Here is a 27,311-nt window from a genome sequence, read left to right as displayed (position 1 = left end):
TCTCAAAATGTAGTAATGTGGGGTATCGAACGAAAGGGCTCAATTAGTTCTTTTCGAAACTGGCCCTTTCTTTGATATTGGATAGAATATAGGGAGGGAATCAAAATGTGAGCCCCAAAATGTAAAACAGCTCTCGTTCTCAGAACCTATCCCACCGAAAGTTTGAAAAAAAATACGGCTCCATCTATATGAAATCTAGGTCTCAAAATATATTTATCGATATTTTAGAAATTTACTCCCTTAAGTTCATCCTAGAAGCATACAATTTTGCATTAATAATATAGTAACAAGGGATAACACAGGGCATCATTCTGGGAAATTTGAAAGAAATCCCACTATTATTAACAAAGTTATAAAAAGTCGAACTTTTATATTTCACGTAGAATTATTGCACTTTGAAACGTGTATGATGTTACCATCATGGGGTGGATGGGAGCATTTTAGCTTATCTTTTTTTAGCTTTTACCAGTTTGCCAGGTTTTGTGTGAAACAAAACTTTATTAGAATCGATTCAATCTCCGTTTGCCTGTCATACCCGATTTACTCGGAAATAGCTGAAGCCATTGTCACAAAATTTGCTGAGGGTATGTGGTTTGTGAATCCTTGTATATACAACGAGTGTCTTCCTTTTCCATTGGGATTAAGGGGGGCTCTCCATAAAGGTAATAGGTCTCATTCTCTCTTTTTTTTAGAGAATATCGTCATGTGGGGTATCGAAAATGATATTATTGAGGACTCAAAATGTGTGCCCAACACAGTGAAACAGGTTTCATTCTCAGAATCTGCCCAGCCGAAACTTCTAAAAAAAATCACAGTGATATATCTATACAAAATCTAGGCCTTAAAATACGTCCCGTTATGGTATCCGCTTAAATAAAATTAATAATTGCATATTACTATATTTATATTATAAAAATTCTTTTGAAGGCAGAAATTTGTTTGGGGCCTAATAATCGTTTCGAAATGGCCCCTCGCTCAATCCGATGGTTGAAGTGCAATAACTCATACAATTTTCCTAATTTCACTTTGTAATTTTGGGGAAATATTTCTCAAGTATAATACTATCGATTGAAAAAAAATGTTCCGGAAAGTTCTAATCATAGATCTCCCCTTAAACGTGAAAATATGACTCCTGAATAGAATTAAGCTCCATCCATAATTTTGGGCATTTCTCAGAAACCAATTGACCAAATTCAATGAAATGTTGAAATTCATCAGACCATCGAATGAGAAGTATTTCAAATTAGCTTTACTGCTTTAGATACTGCAAGTCAAAAAAACTATATACAGGAGAAGCAAATCCAGCAGTAAAGGGGCACGAATGTCATTGTGTATCTTTGACCCATGTGGTTATTGGTGTATCGCTGTGTCGCGCTTAAATGGTTTTCTTGCATGTGTTTTAGGTTTTCGAGTTATTTGCGAAAAACGGTTTAAAAACATTCATTTTTTCTATAAAAAAACTACATATTTCAACATGGATAACTCGAAAACTACTATTTGTAACAAAAAATTTCATAAAATATTTTTTGCTTAGAATTGACCATTTAATTTCTGCGGTTACTTCGAAAAAAAATTTCACCCCCAATTGGAGGGTTCCCCAGACCTCCACGCGAACAAAACTCACCTTCGTGGAATATTTAAAGATTCCTGATCAGTTGCATGTTTGCTCACAAAACTGAGGTACGCACTGCGTCTGAAATCAATCCATAAATAAAGGCGCTACGAGTTTGTGAGAAACAACTTGGAAGACGGTAAACTGGCAATTTTTAAGGTTTTGTGTAAACATAAAACCTTATTAAAATGGGTTTACTGTCCGTCTCTCTGTCTGTCTGTCTGTCCGTCCGTCTGTCTGTTTGTCCGTCACACGCGTTTTTCTCAGAGACGGTTATAGCGATCGACATCGAATTTGGTAGAAAGTTGGGAACTGGGAACGCTCACACATACAGTGAGTTACCTCCTTTTGCGTTGAATTTAAGGGGGGGGGGGGGCATACATGCAAAAGGGAGGTGTAAAATTTTTTTTCATCAAATATAGTCATGTATCAAATTAAAGGTCTCGATTAGTAGTTTTAAAAGCCAGTCTTAGTTTTGATATTCGTTGCAAGGGTGGGGAGTGCGGGGGGTTGAGAGTGATCATTTCTTTAAGGGGGCCATTCTCAGAAACTACCGAACCGAAAAAAACTGAAAAATATCAGAAGGCTGGCACTATATGGTGCCTGGACTCCGAAATACCTTCCATACCAGTATCTGTTCAAATAAAGTTAATGATAGTATATTACTACAATTTTTTGTAATTGGCTGGAAACCCCCCTTAAGTTCAACCTAGCACCTAGCACCTTGCAGTGATATAGTGTAGAACATAACCTCGCCAAGTTTGGTGGAAATCGCACTATTCCTAACAAAGTTATAATACGTCAAAGTTGTTGCTTCTTTGAAAATTGAAGACTATGAATGTCAATATCACCCGAAAGTGGATACTCTCACATAATACGCGTATATGCATATATTACGTGCTACGTATTAAGAAATACACAAAACCTTTCGTGCCTAAAGCGGCCAGCTTCCGGTTTCCTGACTTGTTTTATTCATCTTTTGGCATGTATGTTTATATTGCTTCAGGTGTTATTCAGTGACCAAAAACAGGTTTCAATTCACGGTCCATTATTGGAAGGATTTGGGAAACGATCCTAAGTGTTTTGGTAAATTGCATTTTAAATTGGCAATTAGTGTTTCCATGGACAAAAATTGACCCGGTTAATTATTATCAACTCATACTTACGGATCAACTGATGCCTTTTTTCGACGCTTCCGAAGTACTAAACTTACATTCCCGAAGAACAGCGCGTCGGCCCATTTAATTCGGAGGACGCGCAGTTGGTTTAACGTCCATCCTATTGAGATACTGGACTGGCCTGCCTCAGATGAAATATCGTATTATAGAAGAGCTTAAAGCTATGGTCACACTACCCAGCAGTTAACGTGCCCAGCGGGTATTTAGTACTGAACGTGTCAAACACAAAAGAGAGCAGCTGGTGTTCCGTATCCAGCACGAAGCGTGTTAGACACATTCATTTCCCGGCTTGAATTTGTATGGTGGAAGAAAATTACTGCGCATGTACGCCGTTCGCACATCCTAAGTATTTGCGGCTATTCGCACATTTCGTAACTGCAGTTGCAATAGTAATAAATTATTATTATATTTGATGGTGGTGGTTTACAACTTGGTTTGTAACATTAATATGGTAAAGTTCACAGACATTGTAGTTAATCAATCAATTAATCTAATGAAAATTTGTTTTGCTCAAACTTTAAATTACTCATATCATAATTCAGTGACTCTCGATATATGTGTGTACTTCCATTCACTTAGGATTGCGAAGTTAATTTAAAGCATGTTTCATTCTTGCGTGAACAATAACAATTCCACACTAATTACAGTTATCACCAGGCGGGAAAAATTATAATGCATGGCTATTTTAGAATCACGGACGTTTTGTGACGATAGTGACAAGGGGTGCATATTTCCTATCATCACACGAAATCTTAACATAAGTATGCCAGTATTTTAGTAGTGCTTTTTTTATTTGTCTTTACAGGTCTTTGTACGGGGATTGTCGTTTGTGACTAGGTCAAGAGAATCATAATAATCACGTTCGAAACTCCTTCTCAATAGACTAAAAGTGCACAATTACGACTATACAGTCAGTGACTTGTTTCTTTGATTTAAGAATTCTTCACTTAATCGGTAACAGGAATATATTCAAGGTAAAATACTTACTTCCAACAATGATTGCGTATATCGTGAAGAAGCCTAACACGAATCCAGCATATGTCCACAACCCTGATCGCTCCTTGAACAAGATTTCGAAAAACGCCGCATAAAGCAAAGTTCCGGAAGCGAGTCCTTGAATTATCACTGATGGCACTACAGCACTTTCGCTTGACGTTACACCAATACCAATTGCGATTCCAATTGGTGCAACAATTATAAATATAAACACATACACATATGCCAGCCAGGGTCGAACCTTGGCCGCGATCAACTCTATTCCAATCACAAAGGCCAAGACCAGCTTATGTCCAGATACTGCTCCTGTCACGGTCCACACTTGGTCGGCTGTTGGCTGCAGCCCGACGGCCAGTCCTTCGAAGAGGGCATGTAATGACAGTGCCAGGACCACCAGAAGCCCGCGAAGTGAGGATATCAACATGCTTTCATTCTCACCTCCTTTTGGTGGAAGGTGGACGTCAACTACCGCTTTCCTTTGGTACCCATGACACGAAATACTTGGCACGGAATCACCGTTTTGTACTTTTGCTACACTATCTTCGGCTTTGGCCATTTTGTGTTCATGATGATGCACGTACATGTGAATAAGTTCCTCTATCAGAAACATAGTCATGAACCCAACGCACATAAGGAACAAAGTTAAATCGAAGGCGGTTGGAGCCAATCTGCCGCTGGCCTGCAGTTCCGCTACACTTTCTGAAACTTCTACGACGATATGTTGGAAGGTGATCCCAATCAAGCAGCCCCCGCCGAAGTAGAGTAGAACCCGGAGCACGATTCCTGTCCTGCTGCTCGGGTCGCTATTCTTTAGTGCGAAACACCTATCCAATACAAATGGAAGGTACCCGCAAATTGCTGAAGCAACAAGCAGGATGAGAATGCAGAAGCCTTTGGCAACGGTCACCGATTGGTCGTCATCCTTAACATGCGCAGCTCTACTATGAAGGAGTAGTCCCGCGAAGTTGGTATCGGACGTTAAATCTTTGGTGGAATACATTATTTGCGGAAAATGTAAGGCCTTTACCAAAATCAACCGAGAACCGTAGAAGTTGTTACCGCCTCTGATGTCCGTGCCTTGGAACTAGATACTGAACCGAAGTTATCGTTCACCTATATTTATAGAGAGCCATCCACCTATCTCATTTTTGACGAAATCTCCATTCAACCATTATCGCCAGTCCCCATGATAAGAGTTTGTTCTGATACTGGTAAGTAGTTTGAACAATACACAAAAATTGGGAGCATGATTGAGTCCCACGATCGAAATAGCGACTGGAGATAATTGCAGGGTACTGTCTGCAGCGATACGCGTACTGAACTATTTTCGTTACAGTTTGAAATTCCTTGATTTATCTTTCATCGTCGATAATGTTGGAGAGGTCAGGTTTCACCGCGTAGATATACCTGTACCCATTATTGCCGCAAGCGTGTTGCTTTTTACACCTACTTGCTTTCTTAATTAAGAACACGTAAAATATATGTTGGAGTCGCTTTTCATGTAACTCACTATAACTGTGAGGAAAGAACCCGAGGCTGGCAGGTACAAAAAAGGCGTTCACACCATTCAAATGTATAAACACGTAGAGGCTACAAAAAGTAAGTCTTGTTTGAACACAACGACACTGCTGTTCTTAATGAAGTATCTAATTCGCGATATGACTCGAAGGAGTAATAAAATGTAATTAAACGCTGATATCTGTGTATATTTGCACAAGTATATTCATGTAAAGATTATAATATTTATTTACATGAATTGGGGGCGACAATGCTGACATAAAAAAACTGCTGCATACAGGGTATACGCGCGGGTCTTTATAGCAAATGTCCATTCAATTCGTCTATTTCTAGTTGTATCAGTGTTTAAGATGGAATTTTGGATCTGCATTCTAATTTAGAAATCTAAACCGTATTACAATTGTCAGAGCTGGCGGCAAACTCCTCACGATGGGCTGTACGTAGCCCAATTAGAACAAAATGCAGGACTTGCGATCACGAAGAATCATGCGCCATTATAGCGGCCTTCAGTGTCTTATGCCAGCGTTCCAGTATCCCATTGAGTTGCGATCGCGTTTGAAGCCCAGGAGTTTGCCTAACTCCAAGAACAGGAGAGACTCGAACTTCATTCTCTGGTCAATATTGACTTTGGCTGGAACTCCAAAGCGAGGAATCCATACCCGACAAAGGGTTTGGGCGCACGATTCTGCGGAAATGTCGGCCAGTGGTATTGCTTCAGGCCACAGTGCCAATCTGCCGATGATTATGAGGCAATATTTGAAACCATGCGAATCTCGCAAGGGGTCTATGATGTCGATGTGGGTTGTGTGAAAACGCTTGGTAGACTGAAGGAATGAGCCTACCTCTTTTCGAACGTGCTTGGGGACTTTACGCTTCTAGCACGCCATGTATTATCTGGCCCAGGAATTAACATCCTTATTGATTGAGGACCAAGCATATTTCTTTGTGACAAACCGATTCGTTGTCCGAATGCTCGGGTGCGCAAGATGGTGTATTGCCTGGAATATTTCCTTGCGAAATGTGGTCTGAATATATGGCCGAGGTCCTTTTTCAGAGGTCTCTGCTATTGCCGAAAAATCGACCGTGGTAGCTTTATCGTGTGGTCCGTACCGTGCCTGCTTTCTATGGAATATCGGAAGCATTTGATTGTCATGTACGCTGCTAATTGCTCACGATCATAGGTGCTGTAGTTCTGTTGGGCTGTGTTCAATATCTTGGAAAAGAAATTCAACGGTTGCCAAATGTGGTTCACCTTTTGGTAAAGAGCAGCACCAACTGCGATGTCAGAGGTATCGACAAATGTGTGCATCTGGGGGGAAGGGCAGGAGTATAGCGTCCACCAGCTGGTTAGCTCAAATACCTGCAAGGCCTCTGTTGACCACACAAACATTCATGAGTCTTTAGTCTTGGGTCCAGATGCTTGATGTTGTGCGGCTTTGGGCAAGACACGACGATAGTTTAACATGCCCAAAAACTGTTGCAGATCCTTGATTGTTTTAGGTTGTGGCAAGTCTGCGATGGCCTGAATCTTGTCTGGATCTGTGTGGATTTCCTGATGCCAAATCATGTGGCCTAAAAACTTCACCTGATCTTGAAGGAATCTGCACTTTTCAATGTTAAGTACAAGACCGGCTTCAAAACGACGTTGAAAAATACATTCGAGATGTTCCGAACGCTTAGAGTCAGAGGTAGAGGCGACCAAAACATCATCCGAGTACACGAAACAAAAGTTAAGGTTTGAGCCTTGAACCGTTTTCGGAATGTCTTCTGGAGCTACAGAAATTTTATGGTACGCCTTGGCCAAGTCCAAGGTCGTGAAGACACGGCAGTTAGCGAGGTTATGAGCAAAGTTGTAGATGAGGGGTATGGGGTAGCGGTCTGGAAAGGTCTGAACATTTAGACATCTGTAATCGCCACATGGTCACCATTCGCCGTTGAGCTTTAGGACAATGTGTAGTGGAGAAGACCAGCAGCTATTTGATGGTCTGCAAATACCCTGCTTTAAAAGTATGTCGAATTCTTTGTTAGTAACAGTGAGCTTCTGGAGTGGTAATGGACGCACTTTCGAGGAGATATGGGAACCAGTAGTGTGGATATGGTGCAATACATCATGATTAGCTAGCTGCGAGAGACTACTTTCGGTAGTTACGTGGCTGTATTTTTGGAGGAGCGCGCAAATGCGAGGGTCGGTTACTTTTTTAAAAATGATAGAAAAACTGACAGTAGAGCAGGTGGTAAGTTTTCCTGAAGACCTGAGCAAGGTAACGGGATCCATAAGAGCTCTATTTTGCAGATCCACTAGCAATCCATAGTGGCCTAGGAAGTTTGCACTTAATATAGGGCTGATTATGTCAGCTATAACGAAACGCCATGAAAACGTTCGTCGAAGTCCTAGACATACGTCCAGTTGCATGTTGTCGTAAGTGTCTATGGTTGAAAAGTTTGCCACCGCTAATTTGAGCTGTTGCGGAATCAGCTTGTGATTCGGCGATACCGGGAGAACTGAAACGTCTGCGCTTGCCAGGTAATGGCGCTTGGTCACAGGATGATATATTGTTAGGTGGCGTGGAGCTTCATTCTGGGTAGCGGCCGCCGGAGCTCCCAACGAGTTCAATTTTCCGTTACCGTGAACGTGGACGGGCTGGTACAATTCTTTGTTTTGTCGTTGAGGTCTCCGACGCGCGAATACCCGATCACCCATTTCGGTTGGCGGACCGCGACGCGTTCGGGATCTACCTCCCAACGCAAAGTTCCCATTGTTGATGCTACCTAAGAGACGGTAGTCGCGAGTGTTGCCACCAATTTGCCCGTGGTCTCCTACGACACTTCAATGAGCACGAGGTGTGCATGCACCTCGTCAGCGGTGTTCACTAATAGCTCCAAAGCTTCGGAGTCCGCACAAGGGAAGATGGCCTGGGTGCTCTCTGGGAGTTGCTGTAACTACAGCGAGATGAGATCCTCAATCTCAACCTTATCCCTGCCCAACTGCTTCATCTCACGCAGCAGTTCTTTTGGGGAGCGATCGCCTAAGGTGAGCTCCGTCAGCAAGTGATTCAGGGTGCCCTTTAATTTTGAGTAGGAACAATCCTCGAGCACGTCGGCGACGGGCCCAATCGACTCCTCGTCTAGGCCGACGAGAGTGCGATTAAGTCGCATGGCTCCACTTGGCGGAAGCGGGCCTCTGGGTTATGTCGACAAAACGATGGCACCCGTACCGTACCGACAGGGGGTGCGGAAGCACTTGCAGCGCTGTATACTACATTGCGACTGCTGACTTTACGAGCGAAGAATACTCCGAACCCTACAACGAACGGAAGACGTGAAAATGTAACTGCACCACGACCGAAGCGGAACTCACGCCCGAAGCTTTGGGATTTCCCCAACGTTAATAACAAGATGAGGAACCAGAATAACCAGCGGAGCGCCTGATGCTACAGTCCGTCCAATTTGTCTTTGACAAAAAACCGTGCGTCGACTCCTCCGGTCTAACATATTTCACTTTTCACAATATCTTTAAATCTGGCAGGCAGCGTCTGATGAGCTGCCTCTGCCCTGGACGAAAGCGTCAATCAACTTTTTCGTTCTTTCTTGAAAACTTGGGTGCTTAACACACAAAAGTGGATTCCGTGGGCTACAAAAGAGGAAGCAAGTTGCTTCCCAAGTAGTCCGGTCCGTCACCAAGTGGGTGCGGACTCAGGACTCCCAGCATCCTCAACAATAAAAAAACCTTTAAATATGTTAATTTTAGCCATTTCAATAATAACATTTACATAAATAAATAAAAAAAAAATAGGTTGTTGCTGGAGTTGTTGTGGAACCTTCTGCGTACCTTCTGTGTACCTGTTTTTCATTAACAATCTCTCCTTTTGCTGTCATAGATTCTGCAAGTTTCGATGGTTGCATCGGGGCAATTGGTTCTATACTTCCAAATGCCAAAGGCGATGAATTTTATTCTCGTCAACGGGCTGGTGCCGTTGGCGTTGTTATAAATGCTATCCACAACGGTCTTATAGCTACACAACTAAGTGGTGTTGTCGTACGAAGCACAGGTCCTGGGAAACTTTCCAGCTCTTTACGCGTTCTCTTCTTGCTGTAGATTTTTTTATTACACATTCGTTGCTTGCTGCTCTGCGTTCCTTAACTGATTTGTCCGACTTGAAGCCGAATCGTTTGGTATCTTCTAACGAATCTCTCCGGCAAATATTGTCCAGATTCATAAATTTGTATAGGTTTTCTTTTCAAGCAGAGTTTAGGGAGTCTCGGAGAAGTTGTAGACGGAATGGTGAGGTTTGTCAAGGCGTCCCGGATTTTAGTATTTTGCTTTTTTTTTGCGTTTTCACCAAATTATAATGGAATGAAAATTATAATTATATTTTTGATTTTTATTAAAGTTTTGGGTAAAACAAAACCTGTCGGTCACAAATACTTTTCTCCAAAACGGCTAAACCGATCCAACCGAAATTTGGTGAGCATATGGGAACTACGAAATTCCACGCACAAAGCGAGGGGCATAAATTTGCGTGAAGTTTAGAGGGAGGCTACAAAGGGGGATGTAAACATTCTTTTCATTGAATATAGTCATGTGGCGTAACAAATGAATGGTCTCGATTGCCGAATTTGATATTAGTTTTGAAGTGAATTGTAAAGTGCGGGAGTAAGGATTAAAAATATGCACACTTAAAGTGAGACAGGACTCATTTTCGGAAGGTACCAACCTAAAAAATTGAAAAATATCAAAGTGATGAAATATGGGCGTCGAAATGTGTCCTATTTCGATATCTGCTCAAATAAACTTTCTATAGTATATTGCCTTTTCGAAATTGACTAGAAAATACCCCTTAGGTTCATCCTAGAAGTATACTTGCATAAAAAATAATATTTCTCATATCCATGCCAAGTTTTATAGAAATCTGGCTATTGGCGCCCAGTTATAAGATGCAAAACTTAGCAATTTCGCGCGAATTTACTGCATATTAAGCCATGCAAATAAGATGCTGACGTCATAATTACGAGACATCTGAGTGAAATATTGAAGTCCCATATGTGAAGAAGTCATCCCCCCCCTCGGATGAATCCGCGGTATGAGACTCTACACTACAGCACCTCCTCAAAACGGTTTTTAAATAAACTAACGGTCGTACAGACTGGTTTTAAAATGCCTCTCAAGGAATGCCATGTATCCGGAGGAGAACATTTTCTGTTGCTGATCTGCAGTTAAGGAAGCACATTTCGAACTGTGTTATGATATTTCACAATAGTGTCCTTTGTTAAATTTCTGTCACTATATTTTCCAGTGACGTCACGTCACTGTCACAGTGCGATATTGTTACAGTAAATTTACACAGAAGGAAGAACTAACATTGAAAGCATAGTAGCAATTTCGTCAAACACAGCAGTATTACGCTTAATGCAAAGTCTCCAATATTACTGCAACATTTTGTGATCCTAGTTTGTATATAGGGAGGTATCCCTTATTTGGGTAGATATCTGTTTGGAGGGAAAAGTAGCGATACTCCACATGCCCATATTCTGGGAAGAAACTATTATCTCCATTTGCGTGGATGGGGACCTTACCTTAAACGTTACAATGCAATACGAGGGTGTGCAGGGGCATTCCATTCACAGCATGCGTGGGGGTTCGAGTGCCCTCACTTCTCACTGAATTGTCGGTTAATATGTGTCAGTGTTTCTGAGGAAAGTGCGGATAAGAGGCTGACAGACAGGAATCCGATTTAAATAAGTTTGCCTATCTACATAAGATAGCTACTTTTTTAGACAGCAAGCAGGACCCTTGGGCTAATTATAGGGGCTGTCCAGCATATGTGAATATAAGTTTAAGATTAAGATTTAGCACCCCGAACCACGCCTGTAATCTGTCGTTTTGTTACAACACCTAAAAGAAAAAAAAATTTACACTGTTCTGCAGATCATCATCATCAACGGCGCAACAACCGGTATTCCGTCTAGGTCTACCTTAATAAGCAACTCCAGACATCCCGGTTTTGCACCGAGGTCTACCAATTCGATATCCCTAAAAGCTGTCTGGCGTCCTGCCCTACGCCATGGGCCCCATCTTAGGCAGAATCTGCCTCGTCTTCTTCTTCTACCATAGATATTGCCCTTATAGACTTTCTGGGTGGGATCATCCTCATCCATACGGATTAAATGGCCCGCCCACAGTAACCTATTGAGCCGGATTTTATCCACAACCGGACGGTCATTATTATTATTCTGTTAAGGGAAAGTCGCACCGCGTCCTTGAAGAACTATTGTGCCCTTTTACTGGTTATAGTGTACCTATTGATCCCCACTTCCAGATGTTTCAGTTTTGCATCTGGTATTAAGTGTTCTCCTAGATGTATCGACCTACTTTGCACAAGTGCCGGACACTGTTCCAGGACGTGCATAGAGGTTTCGTCCTCCTCCTCACAAAACCTGCAGGCAGTGTTCGTAGATATACCTGGCTTCCCTAGGTGACCGGACGGTCAGAGTATCGCTCATAGATTTCGTCCTTATGTAGGCTCCAGAATCGTCCATCCTCATGTAGGGAGCCAAAAATTCTTCAGAGGATTCTTCTCTCGAACGCGACCAAGAGTTCACAATTCTTCTTGCTAAGAACACAAGTCTCCGAGGAATACATGAGGACTGGCAAGATCATAGTCTTGTACAGTAAGAGCTTTGACCCAATAGTGAGACGTTTCGAGCGGAACAATTTTTGTAAACTGAAATAGGCTCTGTTGGCTGACAACAACCGTGCACGGATTTCATCTTCATAGCTGTTATCGGTTGTGATTTTCGACTTTAGATAGGAGAAATTATCAACGGTATCAAAGTTGTATTCTCCTATCCTTATCCTTCCTGTTTGACCAGTGCAGTTTGATGTTGTTGTGTAGATATCAGCCATATTTTCCAATAATCAGCCAAATTTTAGCTGTGCTAATGGTGTCAAGTCGATTCCACAAGAACATTCATTTGTAAACTCCGTTACTCACAATTTAGAGGGACTTCTTTTTACATTGTCGGATGATGACCCAATTAATGCCTTCAATGTAAGACATGATTCTAGGTCAGTAGGTTATTCTCAGTGAAAATCGACTAAGCTAACAATATTTCATTGGAATGCGAACGACGGTAAGCCGAAGAAACCGGGAATTCAGAATTTCTCGCTTCATAGTGAAATCGATGTGCGATTGATTTGAGAGGCATATCTGATCCAAATAAACATCTGCAACATTCATGGATACTGTTTCTACGACACAAGTCATTCAGAAGGCAAAAATCACGGTGAGGCGGAAATATTGACAAGGCCGAGAATCAAACATTGTCATTTGGAGAATTAGCCCGTTAGTTTCGGTAGGTTAACAGATGGGATCGGCGAAATAAAAATATCTGCAGCACTTCTTGCTGATGGGGAATAAATAAAACACTTGCTGGGAATCACGTCTTGTTTCCCCAAAAGGAAAACAGTTGTGAACTGCTACTGGGCAACCACCGTATTGACCTTACTTTCTAACAAAAACACTAGACACTAGCTTTGATCAGCTTTGACATCACGAAGGTCTCGAATCGAGAACAACCGATCATTCTTCAGCGAATCTAAAACGCAGCTAAAAGCAGGGAATATAATAATAATAATAATCGTTGGCGCAACAATCCATGTTGGATCAGGGCCTTGAAGTGTGTTAGAGCACTTCATTCAAGACCGTAACGGTACACTACAGAACACTGTAGGAGGCAATGTGGTCAGCATTGCGCTCGCCTGAGATTATTACCCTGATTTGACTCAGGTACTCATTCACAGCTGAGTCGACTGGTATCCGACGTCAAATCACGATACAAATTCCACTGTCACCAGTGAGATTTGAACCGCGACCTTCCGTACGACAGCCTTGCGCTCTAACCACTCAGCTACCCGGACACAAGCAGGGAATAAGCAAAACAAAACAAACAAAGTAGCAAAAATACAAATGGCAGTTACCAGCAGCTACTAAAAAGTTTAAGTGACTCTCAAATCAGATGAAAATTCGGATGCTGAAAGACATTTGAGCCATTTGTCTTCTTCAACGCTTGGTTTCTTGTTGCTCAAAACTAGAAAAACAAAGTGTCCACATTAATGCGAATCTCCCAGAAATGGGAAGATAGCTCCTGGGCAAGAATTAATTGCGAAAGGAATGCAGTGTTAGTTAATTATTTTAATCTTCGAAGAATTAGTTCTCAATCAGCATAAAAATGTACTCCTTCAAACGCAAGCAAATTATCCCAGTAAGCGAAAAACAGGTCATTCCAAACAAAGCATCAGGACGTGGCCTTGTTACTCGAAGAATTATTAAAGAGCTGCTACTGTACAGCGATAATCTACTTCACTTTCGCTTTTAACGTACTATTGGCCTTCTGTTCTACCCGAAGGCTTTGAAAGTTGTATGAATTTCGATGATTCTAAAATGCAAGACAAAATACCGACTACATACTCCTTCAAGACAAATAAGTCTCCTCCGAAGCCTTCTAAAGGAGGGATTTGGTTTTTTAGTCAGATGTTTGAGGATGGAAGATAAGGTACTGCGATCTCTTTGGTCAAATGATGCATCAAACAATGCCGAATGGATTATGTTGCTAGTTTAGGGATAGTTCCTGGTTTAGGGATAGATGCCGATTTCGAATTTATGTACATTCCGAACAAGCCAAATAAATACGCTGATACATATATAGGTCAGGGTACCAATACTGGAATGGTTTCACTTGGTGAATTTAATGTCAAAAACTGTTAAAGACTATTCATGGATCTAATAAGAACATAACATGCGATAAAAAGTTACTTCAGCAGTCGTACAGATTGAGTCTAGTTGGCACTATTCGATCAAATAAGTGGGAAATCCTCGAAAAAACCAAGAACTCGAGATTGAAACCAATTGGCAGTCTATATTCTGCTTGTATCGTACAAGCGAAAGATGCATGCCAAGATGGTTTACCTCTTATCCTCTTTTGAAGAAAACGGAATACTTCTTCATGACATGATTCATTTCTACAACTAAACAGACGCAGCAGAAGATTTGTTCGATCAAATGTGCCTTTCATTGTCGTGCATTAAATGAGGTTTTGTCATCCCCAATGTCAATCACCACAACATGACCAAGATCAATAAAACCCTTGAGTACGCCTTGGATGGAGAAAAGACAACTTTGAAAAGTTCTGTACGAGAAAATATAAACTCGAACAAATAAATAATTAAACTGATGAACTACAGGAAGGAGAACCTAAGCAAATAATGTGTTATGGCGTAAATAATGTGTTTTTTCCTCTTTCGAAAAACAAGTCGCAAACCGGAAGCTCGGCGCTTCAGGTAAGAAAGGTTTTGTTTGTTTCTTATGTAAGTATATTTGAGTGCAGAACCATGCCATTTGTGGGTAGTCCGTATTTAGCATTCCAAATTACTCACTTTAGGGTAATATTGATATTTAGAATTTTGGGTTGCAATAAATTTACACGAAAAAGACAACTTTGCGCAACTGCAACTTTATCAGTAATAGCATGATTTTTATTAAATTTATCGTGCTTCATTCTATAGTCCCTATTACTGCAAATAGCTTTAAGATAAGGGAATTCCTAATCAATTTCCTCAAAAGAAAGTAATGCACTATTGTTAACTTCATTTGAGTTGATATCGAAATGGAGAGTACTCTGAGGCCTAGACACCGTATAGAGGTAGCTTTATGATTTTTTTCAGATTCGGTTGGGTAGTTTCCGGCCGAAAATGGGTCCCTTCAGGAAATCATCACTTGCAACCCCACCTTCCCAACAAATGTCAAAACTATATGGGTCCGAAAACTACTAATCAGGACTATTCAGTTAATACCCAATATGACTTTATTCGGTAAAAAAAATGTACACCCTCCTTTTGCATGTATGAGGAATTCCCTTAAAGTCAATGTAGAAAGATAGAATTTACTGCATATATGGTCGTTCACGGTTGTCAAATTCTGAACAATGAGTGTAGCCTCTTCTGAGAAAAGTGCATGTGACAAACAGATAGAAAGAAATGATTATGGAAAAAGCAACCCAAACCGGCTAAAAAAAGAATCACAAAAGCATGTGAGAGAAACTTTGACAATCCAATGTTTCACCCACAGGAAAGAAAGAAAGGGAGAAACCCCCGATGAAAGTACTGGCCAATGTTGACAAAAGGATCCGAGCCAAAGCTGGACACTAGTTAAATCCAAGAAGGAGCGAAGCGAAGCCAATGGAATAAATCGTATATGAAACCGCCAAGAAGCCCTTGTGATAATAGCAGAAGAGGGCATGTCCTGGGCTGAAGTAGCTAAGCATCAACGTGACGCGAATTAGGCGAACACAGAAAGAAGGACTGCTTTTCGAATTATCCAAAAAGAATAAGGATGACGACGACCAACACATCGAGGTTTCAGTCGACGAGCAAGACACCGCCCGCGTTAGTCTGCTAATGATTCTATTAGAGTGCAAAGATTTTGAAGAGGTTTCCACTAAGAAGCAAATCTATGAGGCACTCAGAGACCAATTGAAACTATAGTTAGACATAAAACGGATGTGGAAAGCGTAACGCGAGCATACGGCGGAACGCAGACAGCGACTCTTACTATGTCTATTACGTCTTCTTCGTCATAGGGAAAATATGCAGAGCACCTTAGTATCTCGTTATCTCCGTGTTGACTTTTTATGGTTAACTTAGCCGATGTGGTGTCACCATCACATAGGTTGTTAACCAAATTTGCCTGGAAGTCTTTTGAGACTACCAGGCAGGAGCGGGGTCGATCGCTTCCATTGGCATATAATAGATCAGCATGTTGGAAGTTTAGGCCTCTGACTACCCCACCAACAACCCACGGTTCTTGTATGAGGTATATAAATGTCTTGCAGCTATTGATCCGACGACTGGAAAGTGCAGTCGTCGCTTTACAATGCTGCAAACTTATTTGGGAAATGTGGCACTTCATCTACGTTTCAGATGAAGATGCCGGTCTATCGGCTCTCTCTCCTGTTTTGCTGCCTAGCAGCAACCAGGAGGTTAGTCGCGCACCCTCCCACACATCGTTGAGGGAGGAGCAGTATTGCCTGACCCACTCAGTTCAGCCGTACCATTTTACGGTATACACCTACCAACTCAAAGCAAAGCTTAATGCCTTGCGCGGATGCAGTCCTTACAGCTAGAAGGAGTTTCCTCCTAAGCTGTTCGCACTGCTCAGTATCGTAGCCGGATGGATTAAAGTCGTCATACAGGACCCATGCATCGGCTTCTATAGCCTTGGCAGCAAATGAAGGCCTAGCCATTGCCGGCCGAGGCCCCTTTGCTGCCCTTTGTGTCGAAGAGTTAGGATCGTCTGAGGACCGCTGCCGCTTCGGTTTCCCTTTAGCCGCAGGTGCCCCGAACGCTCCTTTCCCTTCAACCTTGGCACAGCTCTTGGGTTGTGCGTTGCCCGGAGGCGGTTTGCCCGAAGGCAGTTTGCTGTCCGTGGACAGGTGCTTACCCATGGGCAAGACTTTAGTGTCAGCAGGTGGCGCCGATTGAAGCCTGGGGTCAGGAGTGCTGACAGAAGGGGCCTACTTCGGCTCGTCCTTTAAGGACTGGGTCCCAATTGAATTGGTTCCCACCTGAGTAAGTGGAGAATCTGAGTCTAGACTTAGGTTCTCCATCGATGAGTTGCCCCTTCAGTCGGGGTTGGATCGCCATGATCGAGGTTTAATCGAGTTTGCTTAACAGGTTTATGTTTTTGTTTTTTTGTTTTTTCATAATTGGCTACCATGGCCTCAATTTTATCGGGGAAAGAAAGTCGATCTCGGTAGAGCCCCTTGTTGTCGAGAGAAGGCTAGTTGAAATTGGGGGTCGCCCAGAGTTTACGGCGACATTTTAACCGCTGTGACCATTCAGCCCTCGGCATGGTAATCACACCTTGGCTTAGGGTTTTGATTACCGCTTGGCTTCAGGTGTCACCTCCCGTTCCCTGGAGGATTTTCCTTACTGAGCCCCCCCACCACAACAAGGTAGGTAATCTTCGAGGGTGTACATAAATGAAAGTCATCCAGCTGAATTGAAATCACTGTCAAGCTGCCCAAGACTCGCTATCACAAAAACTCTCAAAAAGAAAATTGATGTTGCTATTGTCTGTGAACAATATAAAAAGCCCCATATAGTCGTTTGGCAAACGGATGCAAGGGAGGCTGCGGTGTGGGCCTGCAGAAACCGAGCTCTACAACAGGCGAATATTGCAAGGGCATAACCCCAAGGGTATCGTCGGCAACTTCAACGCCGGGGCAGGGGAGTGGGGAAGTCGCGAAATAAATGAAAGGGGAAGAATCCTACTCTAGGTGTTCTGCTGCCTAAACATCTCCCTGGCTAATGTCGAAAGCGTAAATACGATTAGGCGCGGAGAACTAGGCTCCATCGTGGATCTTGCTTTCATAAGTGATTCGTTGATAAAACATATACAGTGGCATGTTAGCGTCGCATAGTAACCACCAAGCAATATGCAGATATCACTATTGATAAGCGGCCTAGAATAATAAATGTCATCCTGAAGAAACCAGGGTCAGCTTCATTTGATGCGGATACATTTCTGGAGGTATTCCGGTGGCGTACTGAGTTCACTGGAGCGGCTGCAGATAAGGCGTCGCACTTATCGCAACAGTTATATCGAACTATATATTTCCATCCCAAGGCGTATACACCATCAAAAGCGAAATATCAACTACAGGTGGAACATTGAAATAGCGAAATGTGGCACAGAATGCCTGGAGGTCAGAAGGCGAAGTCAACGCCGAAATATGATCAATATTTTGAAGCGCGTTGAAACTGGCAACGGGAAAAGTATTGAAACTGGCAATGAGAATGGCAAGAATTTTGGCACAGGTATCCACAAACTGCCTAAACGAACGGCCATTCCCCGCAGCCAGGTGGGGAGATAAGCAAGTCAACATCCTATAGACCTATCTGTCTTCTGAATACAATAGGCAAGGTTCTAGGGCGGATAATATATAACCGGTTATATCTAAAAATTGATAGTGGCGGTTATTTATCAAATAGGCAGTTCGGCTTCCGGAAGGTTCGGGCAGTGGTTTATTCTACCAAAGTGGTTTTTGAACTAGCTAAGAAAGCATGTGACGAGGGAAAATACGGCTCTCGACATTAAAAACGCATTCAATTCTGCCAGGTGGAACCGTATCATCGGAGCGCTCATCGAGGCACAGACGCCAAATTATGTATTGTATTAAGTATAATCTTCGCCTACTTTCGACAGCGGAAGTTACTTTACAATTCTGATGAAGGGTCAAAGACGCAGGGGACCAAAGCTTGCCGAACAGAAAACGGAGTGGGTACTAACTTTCGACACAAACCTTAAACCGCATTTAAACCTTATTGGGGAAAAAGCAGCGACCCTCAAGCTGCATATCGGCTAAGTGCTCCCCGTACGTACAAACACGAAACAGTTTGAAGACACTCCCAAAAGAAAAACGATCTTGCTCACCAAGTTCAGCTGATTTCAATTTCAACCGGGCCCAACCCCATTAATCTCCGTTTTCGCTGATCCGCACTTTGAACTTCAAATTTATAATCGGCGGCAGCAAAAGTAAATTTTGCCATTACTAAATAAATTTGCATTCCGCCCAGCCAAAAACACAACGTTAGGCTTGCATATGATAATATGTAGCCTGGGAAAGGGTACATAGATATGTGCAAGCAAAAAGTCGGCGTTCAATTTGCCCTGTCATTGTTCAGTTTGCAATATAAGGGAATTATTATGCAAAAAATTGATTTTTTTTAAATGGAAATAGGTTCAAAGTGTTGAGGAAGGTGGATTTTGTGAATAAAATAAAATTAATCATTTTAAATATCAAATTTCAGATATAAGTGAATATCGAAATGGGAATTTGGAAATTGAAAGAAGTTTTTTGGAAAAGCTAAGGAGTACTAAAGCGTGAGAAAAAAGAAAGAAATGTTGCATGTTATTAAATGCACAATCTCGTCAGACTGTCGCTGGACAAAGCAAATGAAATGTCGTACATTTGACAAAGCCGCGGACTCTACAATTCTGTGCAGATGACGCTTTCCTGGCGTCTCATAACAGCTGATCTCGAGCAACTTTAGAGATGGCTTGAGACTGACGCTGAAACTGCCGTTGCCAGTAGCAACGTCATGCTGAGAACTGAGTAAATTAAATGTATACTTTGGATCAGATCTGTTCGCACCAGTTAGCGTGGTAACATACAGATTTCATAAATCTTTTTCTTATTTTCAGTTTGAGGGTTTTCAATCAATTCTAGATAATCATACAGATGTAAGCAAAACAATTTTTTTTTACTTTAAACACTTTCAGAAAGAAGAACTCTGTGTACAATTTTTCAAATTAATGGTCATGATATTTCTTTGCGCTTAAATCTTTGGTAAATGCATCTGTTACTGTTGTAAAGCGTTACTTTTTCAAAATTGTGTAAAATTTTTTTGTGAACATTAAAACGTCAAGCGTATGAGAAGGACCATGCAAATTGAATACGCTGTGATTTTGGCTGCGCGATTGTCCTTGCTATTCACCTGGCCGCTATGCATTTTATCTCCAGATTCCCTACACGCGCCCGCTGCGATAACAGCCAGTTGGCGCATCGGCGAGTATTAACTTTGATAACCGATTTTGATTAATTTTTGCATGTTCAAAACTTCAAAACAGTTGATAACAGCGGCTAAAAATATGTTGGAGAGATTGATTACATGTTTTCCCTGCACTCGATCAATTTCTAAGAGCAAATAAATATTGATTGCAAATGGCCGGCTTAGACACACAAAGCAGGTGTTCGATGGCTGGACTAGATTACTTTGAAATCGCTTGCAAAATTTAAGGTGGTCCTTAACCACCAGCAATTCATTCATTGATTGATTGAAGTGCTGACACCGAAATGGTCAAATGGTGTCAAAGGAAGCTTCCAATTCGAACAAATACACCACAAATAATTTCATCGGAGAAACATTGCCAAAATTTTGAAGCCAATACACAAAAGTGGAGGCAACCTTAAAGTACACTCAATTCACGTACAATGGAATTCGAAATTATTCGAACACTTGTTGCTAAGGCTGGTTTTGTAAGTTTTCGTAATCTGATGATTTAGCATAGCATGTGACCCTCATCTATTTTGGGTAAGTTTATCGAACAAATTTCCGATAAGCAGATTTTGTTGGATCAATAAAATAAATTACGACTTAAATTGGAAATATATTCTGTGAGTGGGGAAGCTGGAATGTCTCTCCAGAATGCATTAAGCATTTTCACGGAATAATTATTAATAGGTACCAATAATAGTAATCATTTCAATCCAGTTTAACGACGACTTGGATTAACGCCAATCGTATATGATTAAGTTTTATGAAAATTTTGACAAAGTCGTAGAATACTTTTCATGCCGGACAAAATTACAAGGCAGTTTCTTAGTTATTTCCTTGTTAAACTTTAATTTCAGCTTGCTTGATAGCCACCTGGAAAACATGAAGGTAAAGGAACTTGTTGATTTAGCAATTTATTCATTTAGTCAAAGGGTAGTATAGGTACCAGAGCTCTTCCTTAACGAAAAGTTGCAGACGCTGCCCGCGCCTAAAAACGGGAGAAATTGTATCAACTAGTCCTCCAGGTTGCGGGTTGGGTAGGGCTGACAACCCTACATGAAAACAACTTGTTACGAAGCCACAAAAGGGGCCTCGGACTGGAAGAATTACACAACGACGAATCTGGCAACGACAGGAATAATGATTTGCGCATTTTCTCATGGAACCTGCCCTCCCTGTACAGAGATGAAGCTGATGAGCAGCTAGCCGATACCCTGTCCCAATATAGGGCAGAGGTAACAGCGTTACAGGAGATGCGTTGGACAGGGACCGGTTTCCTGGAGAAGAGTCACTGCACCATATATTATAGTGGCCATCAAGCAAACCATATGCTCGGAGTAGGTTTCTTAGTCAGCCAAAAAATGAAACCTGCTGTTATCGGCTTTGAAAACATAAACGAATGGCTATGCGCTCTGCGCTTGCAAAGCAAGTTTAGAAATATAAGTCCCATTAACGCAGACACCTCTACAGAGGAGAAAAGCCTGTCCCAGATATGATATCAAAATCATACTTGGGGATTTTAACAGCCAAGTAGGGAAGGAGCCCGTATTCAGGCGATACGTTGGCTCCCATAGCTTACACGAAAAAACAAATAATAACGGACTGCGGATTATTCAATTAGCAGGATCACACGAAATGGTTGTTAGAAGTATCTGGTTTGCGCGGAAAGCGGTCCACAAACATACGCGGGCCTCTCCAGACGGGGCCACTTTCAACCAAATTGACCACGTGTTGATCGAACGCCGCCACCTCTCAGCCTTGATGAATGTCAGAACATATAGGGGCGCCAATATAGACTCGGATCACTATCTCGTTGGCATGGTGCTCCGAGCTCGAATAACAATACCACCTAGAATCCCCTCTGACAATCAGGTGAGAGTGAACACTAAAGCCATCCACAACACAACCCTCCGCGACACCTATAAGAGAGAAATGGATGCCGCAATAACCGCAGTCGAAAGAGGACCTGGAGATGAAGCATCAACAAATGATCTCCACAATCACCTGAAGAACGTTATCATGGATACGGCCACAAGCATACTTGGCCCCAGTCGCAAAAGGAGTCGGAACGGCCGGTTTGACGATGAATGTAAGCTAGAAACGGAACGGAAGAATGCCGCATACCGAGTAATGTTGCATTCTCAAAGAACGCGGGCACGCGCAGAGACTTATCAAGAACTCCGTCGAGCGGAGAAGCAACTTTGCAGATGGAAAAGGAAGCCTGGGAGAACCAACAAGTCTGTGAACTCGAAAAGTACGTGCAATTCATCGGCCTAAAAATCATAAGTCGCCAGGACCCGATGGAATTACAGCCGAATTGATTAAATATGGAGGCGACCAGTTACACCAAGTGGTTCATCAACTTGTGCTCAAGATATGGGACAGCGAATCAATGCCTGACGATTGGCAATGAGGCATTATCTGTCTCATACATAAAACGGGAGATATCATACAATGCAGCAATTATAGAGGTATCACCTTGCTGAGTACCATCTATAAGATATTCTCCGCTACCTTGTTAGGCTGGATACCAAATATACCAAAGAGGCTTCACTCCAGGCAAATCAGCAACAGATCAGATTTTCTCTCTGCGGCAAGCGATGGCAAGCACCATCTATTCATCTTTAAAGCCGCCTATGATAGCATAGCCACGGTAAAACTGTACATGGCCATGGGGGAATTCGGTATCCCGACGAAATTAATAAGACTGACAATGCTGACCCTGACCAGTGTGCGAGGCCAGATAAAAGCAACAGGATCACTCTCAAGACCATTCGACATCAACAACGGTCTACGACAAAGTGATACCGTATCATACGTTGTCTTTAACCTGGTCTGACCTGAAAATGTTGACAAAATCGTAGAATACTTTTCATACAGGACAAAATTACAAGCCAGTTTCTACAGTTATTTCCTTGTTAAACCTTAACTTCAGCTCGCTTGAGAGTCACCTGGAAATAGGAAATAGGAACTGGAAGGTAAAGGAACTTGCTGATTTAGTAATTTATTCATCATCATCATCATCAACGGCGCAACAACCGGTATCCGGTCTAGGCCTGCCTTAATAAGCAACTCCAGACATCTCGGTTTTGCGCCGAGGTCCACCAATTCGATATCCCTAAAAGCTATCTGGTGTCCTGGCCTACGCCATCGCTCCATCTTAAGCAAGGTCTACCTCGTCCTCTTTTTCATTTCAGTAATCCAAACCTTATTTAATTCTTTCTATTTAGTTTACTTAGTTCTAAAAGTAATATCAGTCTATGGTGTTCAGTTTTGTCCATACACTGTGTTTATCGTACTCGAAAAGTTCCTTCAACTCTTTCCAACATGTCATTTGTCTGTTGAGGACAGCCTGAGGAATAGATGGTTATAAAAACAAGTGTTTTAAGATAGCTCCATGAAAAAAACACAGTGGGCGAAACTAGGCAACAGTGCTGACAAGTTTAGATCCCTCTGAAGGAGAGAATCGTTTTGAAGAATGCTACCTTATTGATACCACTGGTAACTCGTAATAAAGTTCGATGTTCTGTAAATATTAAAGTCCATGTAAATGCATTGTATGCACTTTTGTCATATATATGAATAACTCATGATATAGAGTTATCAAACCTATCAAAGGAAAAGGTTCATCAAGATCCCATTCGTTCAGTTTTGGTAAGAAATAATCTGAATCATATGAATCTAGTGGTTAGAATCAGCGAAGCTGGCTTGCATCCTAAGCAGTAAAAAGTTGTGAATGAAGATGCCCCTTGTAAAGTTGTCTGCAGCTTCATTAGCGCTGTTTATTTACCCATTTTGAAACACAGAACGATGAAAAATAAAATCGTGTATATTAATTTGCGGCAGATAACCCACAACAGCAGGCCCACAACGCTTTATCATGTCAATATTTTCTTCTTCACATCACCAGTTTCCCGGAGGTTATTCTTCCATGACATAATTAAATGCTGAGTTACGGTGGACGTTGCGCCATTTATCAGGGGAAAAGGGGAAAACAGTTGACGGCGTTACATAATTGCTACTAATCGAATGAAGGAAAACACCTTCATAGAAGCCCCGTATCTCTTCAATACGTTCTTAGCAACATTACGTTCCTTTCCAGATTTTAAGTCAAGAAAAATTTTTCCAGAATATTGTTTGCTGGTCGAAGAACCCTGTAAGTGGCGGTGACCTCTCCAATCCTAAAACTGTCAGAAGTTTAGAGATCCGCATAAGACATGATGCTGCCTTCAAGATTAGATAGGCATGTCGTTTGATTAGATGGGAGAATTTGCATCTCCATGCTCTCAGGCTTTGTACATATAATGTGCCCAGGCGCAAAAAGCACCAGTGCTAACTTCAAATATAACACGATTCTGAGCCCCGCAAAGGCACGAACGACACGTGATAAGGGGTTCATCAGCAGATGTACCAGTAGATGTGAGGAAAGCAGAGAGCAACGAACGATATTGAGATGGAAATAGAATAGCTATCCACCCAAGTATACTTGCAAAAGAAATATTAATTTTAATTTATTTATTTAGCTAGCAAGGTAGACAATGTATAATATATGTATCAGCATCATCAACGGCGCAACAACCGGTATCCGGTCTAGGCCTGCCTTAATAAGGAACTCCAGACGTCCCGGTTTTGCGCCGGGGTCCACCAATACGATATCCCTAAAAGCTGTCTGGCGTCCTGACCTATGCCATCGCTCCATCTTAGGCAGGGTCTGCCTCGTCTTCTTTTTCTACCATAGATATTGCCCTTATAGACTTTCCGGGTGGGATCATACTCATCCATACCGACTAAGTGACCACAACCGGACGGTCATGGTATCGTTCATTGATTTCGTCGTTATGTAGGCTACGGAATCGTCCATCCTCATGTAGGGGGCCAAAAATTCTTCGGAGTATTCTTCGAACGCGGCCAAGAGTAATATATGTATGGTCACAAATAACAATTCATGAAATTATAATACAATTAACGTATAATATGAACACACACAAACAACAAATATCAAATATTAGTTAAGGTCAAATAGGGTTGGAGGAAGGATTATAAGGATTACAGGTTCTTAATCAGGATATTTTTAAATTGGGATCTATATAAGTCTGGGGAATAACGCGTGTCAACAATGTTAAATATTCGACAGCATCTGTTTATGGGCCCATTATAATCATAAACAATTTGGTGCCGATATTCCTTGAGCAAGGACCTATGTCGAGAGAGTATCAACCTTCACTGCTCTTCTAATGACGTCAAAGATAAAGCAGGCAGAGATCAGTTTTCTCCGGGATGAAAGAGTCCTCACATTTAAGAGACCCAGCCTGTATCGTCTTATAAATATTATAAGGATATATTATATATATTATATTATTATATATTATATATTATAAAGATTCTGAAAATCATACGGGTCATAGCGGTCTCTTAAGACGAAAAGTAAAAATTGCTTTTGGATGGATTCGATTCGCTGGATTCCAAACAATGCAGGCGTATAAATGTCATATATAATGACTTGGTGACCCAAATATTTTTGAACTCCTTAGCACGTCTTTTGATGAAACCAAGTTGTTTATTGGCCGTGGATAAGATTCTGTCATACTGCATGTTGAAACACATTTTGCTATCTAGAACTATGCTGAGGTCAATGGCATGACCCTGTTCAGTTTATCGTTGCCTACAAAGTAGGGATGAGTTGCCGCTAAAGTCTTGCGTGAGAAATGTATTACATTTCATTTCGTAGCATTAAGGTCGAGATTATTGTGGATGCACCAGCGCAAAAAAAGTTGTCAGCTTGCATTGAAAAAGTCTGCATCGGATTGACTGTTGATAGTATGATACATTTTCAGGTCATCGACATAGAACAGCTGAGGAATATTGGATAACACGCGAGATAAATTCGAAATGAAGATGTTAAAGAGTAGAGTATCCAAGTGACTACCTTGCGGTACAGCAAAAGACACGAGAACGCTTCTGAGTAGATGATCTTGAAACTTGAGAACAGTTTGATCATGAAGATGGGATTGGAGTTGGCTGGCTGGGAGTCCGATATACCAAAATCGCGGGAGTCTAGCTGTTTTCCGTTTTATATTGACGAAGTTAAAAATTTTTTTTGTATCTTTGGTGCTCAGAGGTGGCGAGGTGGAAGACGGGGTGGCAACCCTGTAGGCCAAACCAAAACCAAGTGGCCGAGGAGAACCTCCATGTGGCACCGGGAGACGCTGTACTCACTTTGGCTTGACGGCCGTGATGCAGTAGGCGAATGCTCCAAAGGCCTAATCAGGGCAATCAGACCCGAGTCTGCACGGGGACTCATCTGAAGTGGCAAATTGGTCACGAAACTTCACCAGGGGTATACTGGTACCATGGTAACCCAGATAGCCCCTGGACTCTCACACTTTGGTTGAACTCCCGTTGTATGTGAGTATAGCTCGATTATTTGCGGTTAGCCCCTAGTGGAAACTACATGGGGGTTGCTGGTTATGCTCAAGCGAGCGGGCCTCGGCCTTAGTTCGGTAGAGATTTATGAAATTTATGAATGAATGCTAAACCATGCATTTGCTATCATCCTCCGTGTAAATGCAAAGCCATTCATTTGGGGTAGACTGGTACCGTTGTTGCTTGTCTCAGCAGGGCTTTGATTGTGGTCACAAAATCAATCCGTGTCTTAAAAAGACCGAATGATTAAGTCGTCCAGACAGATGCCCACGTTAAACCATCAAGGACTCACTGTATCTTTGATAATTTTTTCTGCCGTTAAGTTAACATATGACTTATATCGGGATTTTAAGGTAAATTCTCATCATCACTGATGTCGTAGCCACTTTTGATGACTTTGTAGATCTTATTTCTTTGGTTACGTAACTGCCTCAAATTATTAAGCCGGGGTTCTGCGGGTTTATTGCGTTTCCTTATTTTAGATACGTAACTGTTGATGGCGTGGAAGATTATCTTATAGAAGGAGGCAGCAGAGCCATCTAGATCTACTGCTAACAGAGAACTGGTCCAATCTATGCTGTTTAAATAATTTATAATGCTTTCATAACTAGTCAGCATTCAAAAAATCGTATACCGTTAGTGTACGATAGGGTAAAAGGATAATCTGTTGGTCGGTTGTTAGCAGCCAACATCTTGCCAGTCCTCATGTATTCCTCGGAAACTTGGGTTCTTAGCAAGAAAAATTGCGAACCTTTGGCCGCGTCCGAGCGAAGAATCCTCCGAAGAATTGTTGGCCTCTTATATGAGGATGGACAATTTTGTAGCCTACATAATGACGAAATCTTTGAGCTATACCATGACCGTCAGGTTGTGGATAAAATCCGGCTAAATAGGCTCCGGTGGGCGGGTCACTTAATCCGTATGGATGAGGATGATCCAGCCCGAAGATTCTATAAGGGCAATATCTATG

General features: G+C 41.9%; 1 protein-coding gene across 2 annotated transcripts in view; it reads right to left on the bottom strand.

Moving 5' to 3' along the window:
• The window catches only part of LOC119655702 (zinc transporter ZIP1-like), a 63,495-nt gene extending 58,602 nt beyond the window's left edge, over window positions 1-4,893 (bottom strand). Inside the window, exon 1 of one of the 2 annotated variants that reach the window (XM_038061716.1) lies at window positions 3,778-4,893. In XM_038061716.1, the coding sequence (XP_037917644.1) occupies window positions 3,778-4,786 (1,009 nt within the window). In that variant the 5' untranslated portion in view covers window positions 4,787-4,893. The remainder of the gene's footprint in view (window positions 1-3,777) is intronic. The other variant, XM_038061717.1, reaches the window with a different exon arrangement.
• Window positions 4,894-27,311: the final 22,418 nt, after the last annotated feature.

Source organism: Hermetia illucens, chromosome 4 (genome assembly GCF_905115235.1).
Source record: "Hermetia illucens chromosome 4, iHerIll2.2.curated.20191125, whole genome shotgun sequence".
Lineage (NCBI taxonomy): Eukaryota > Metazoa > Arthropoda > Insecta > Diptera > Stratiomyidae > Hermetia > Hermetia illucens.
The sequence above is the reverse complement of the archived record's forward strand: the minus strand, read 5'-3'. Positions and strand labels throughout refer to the sequence as shown.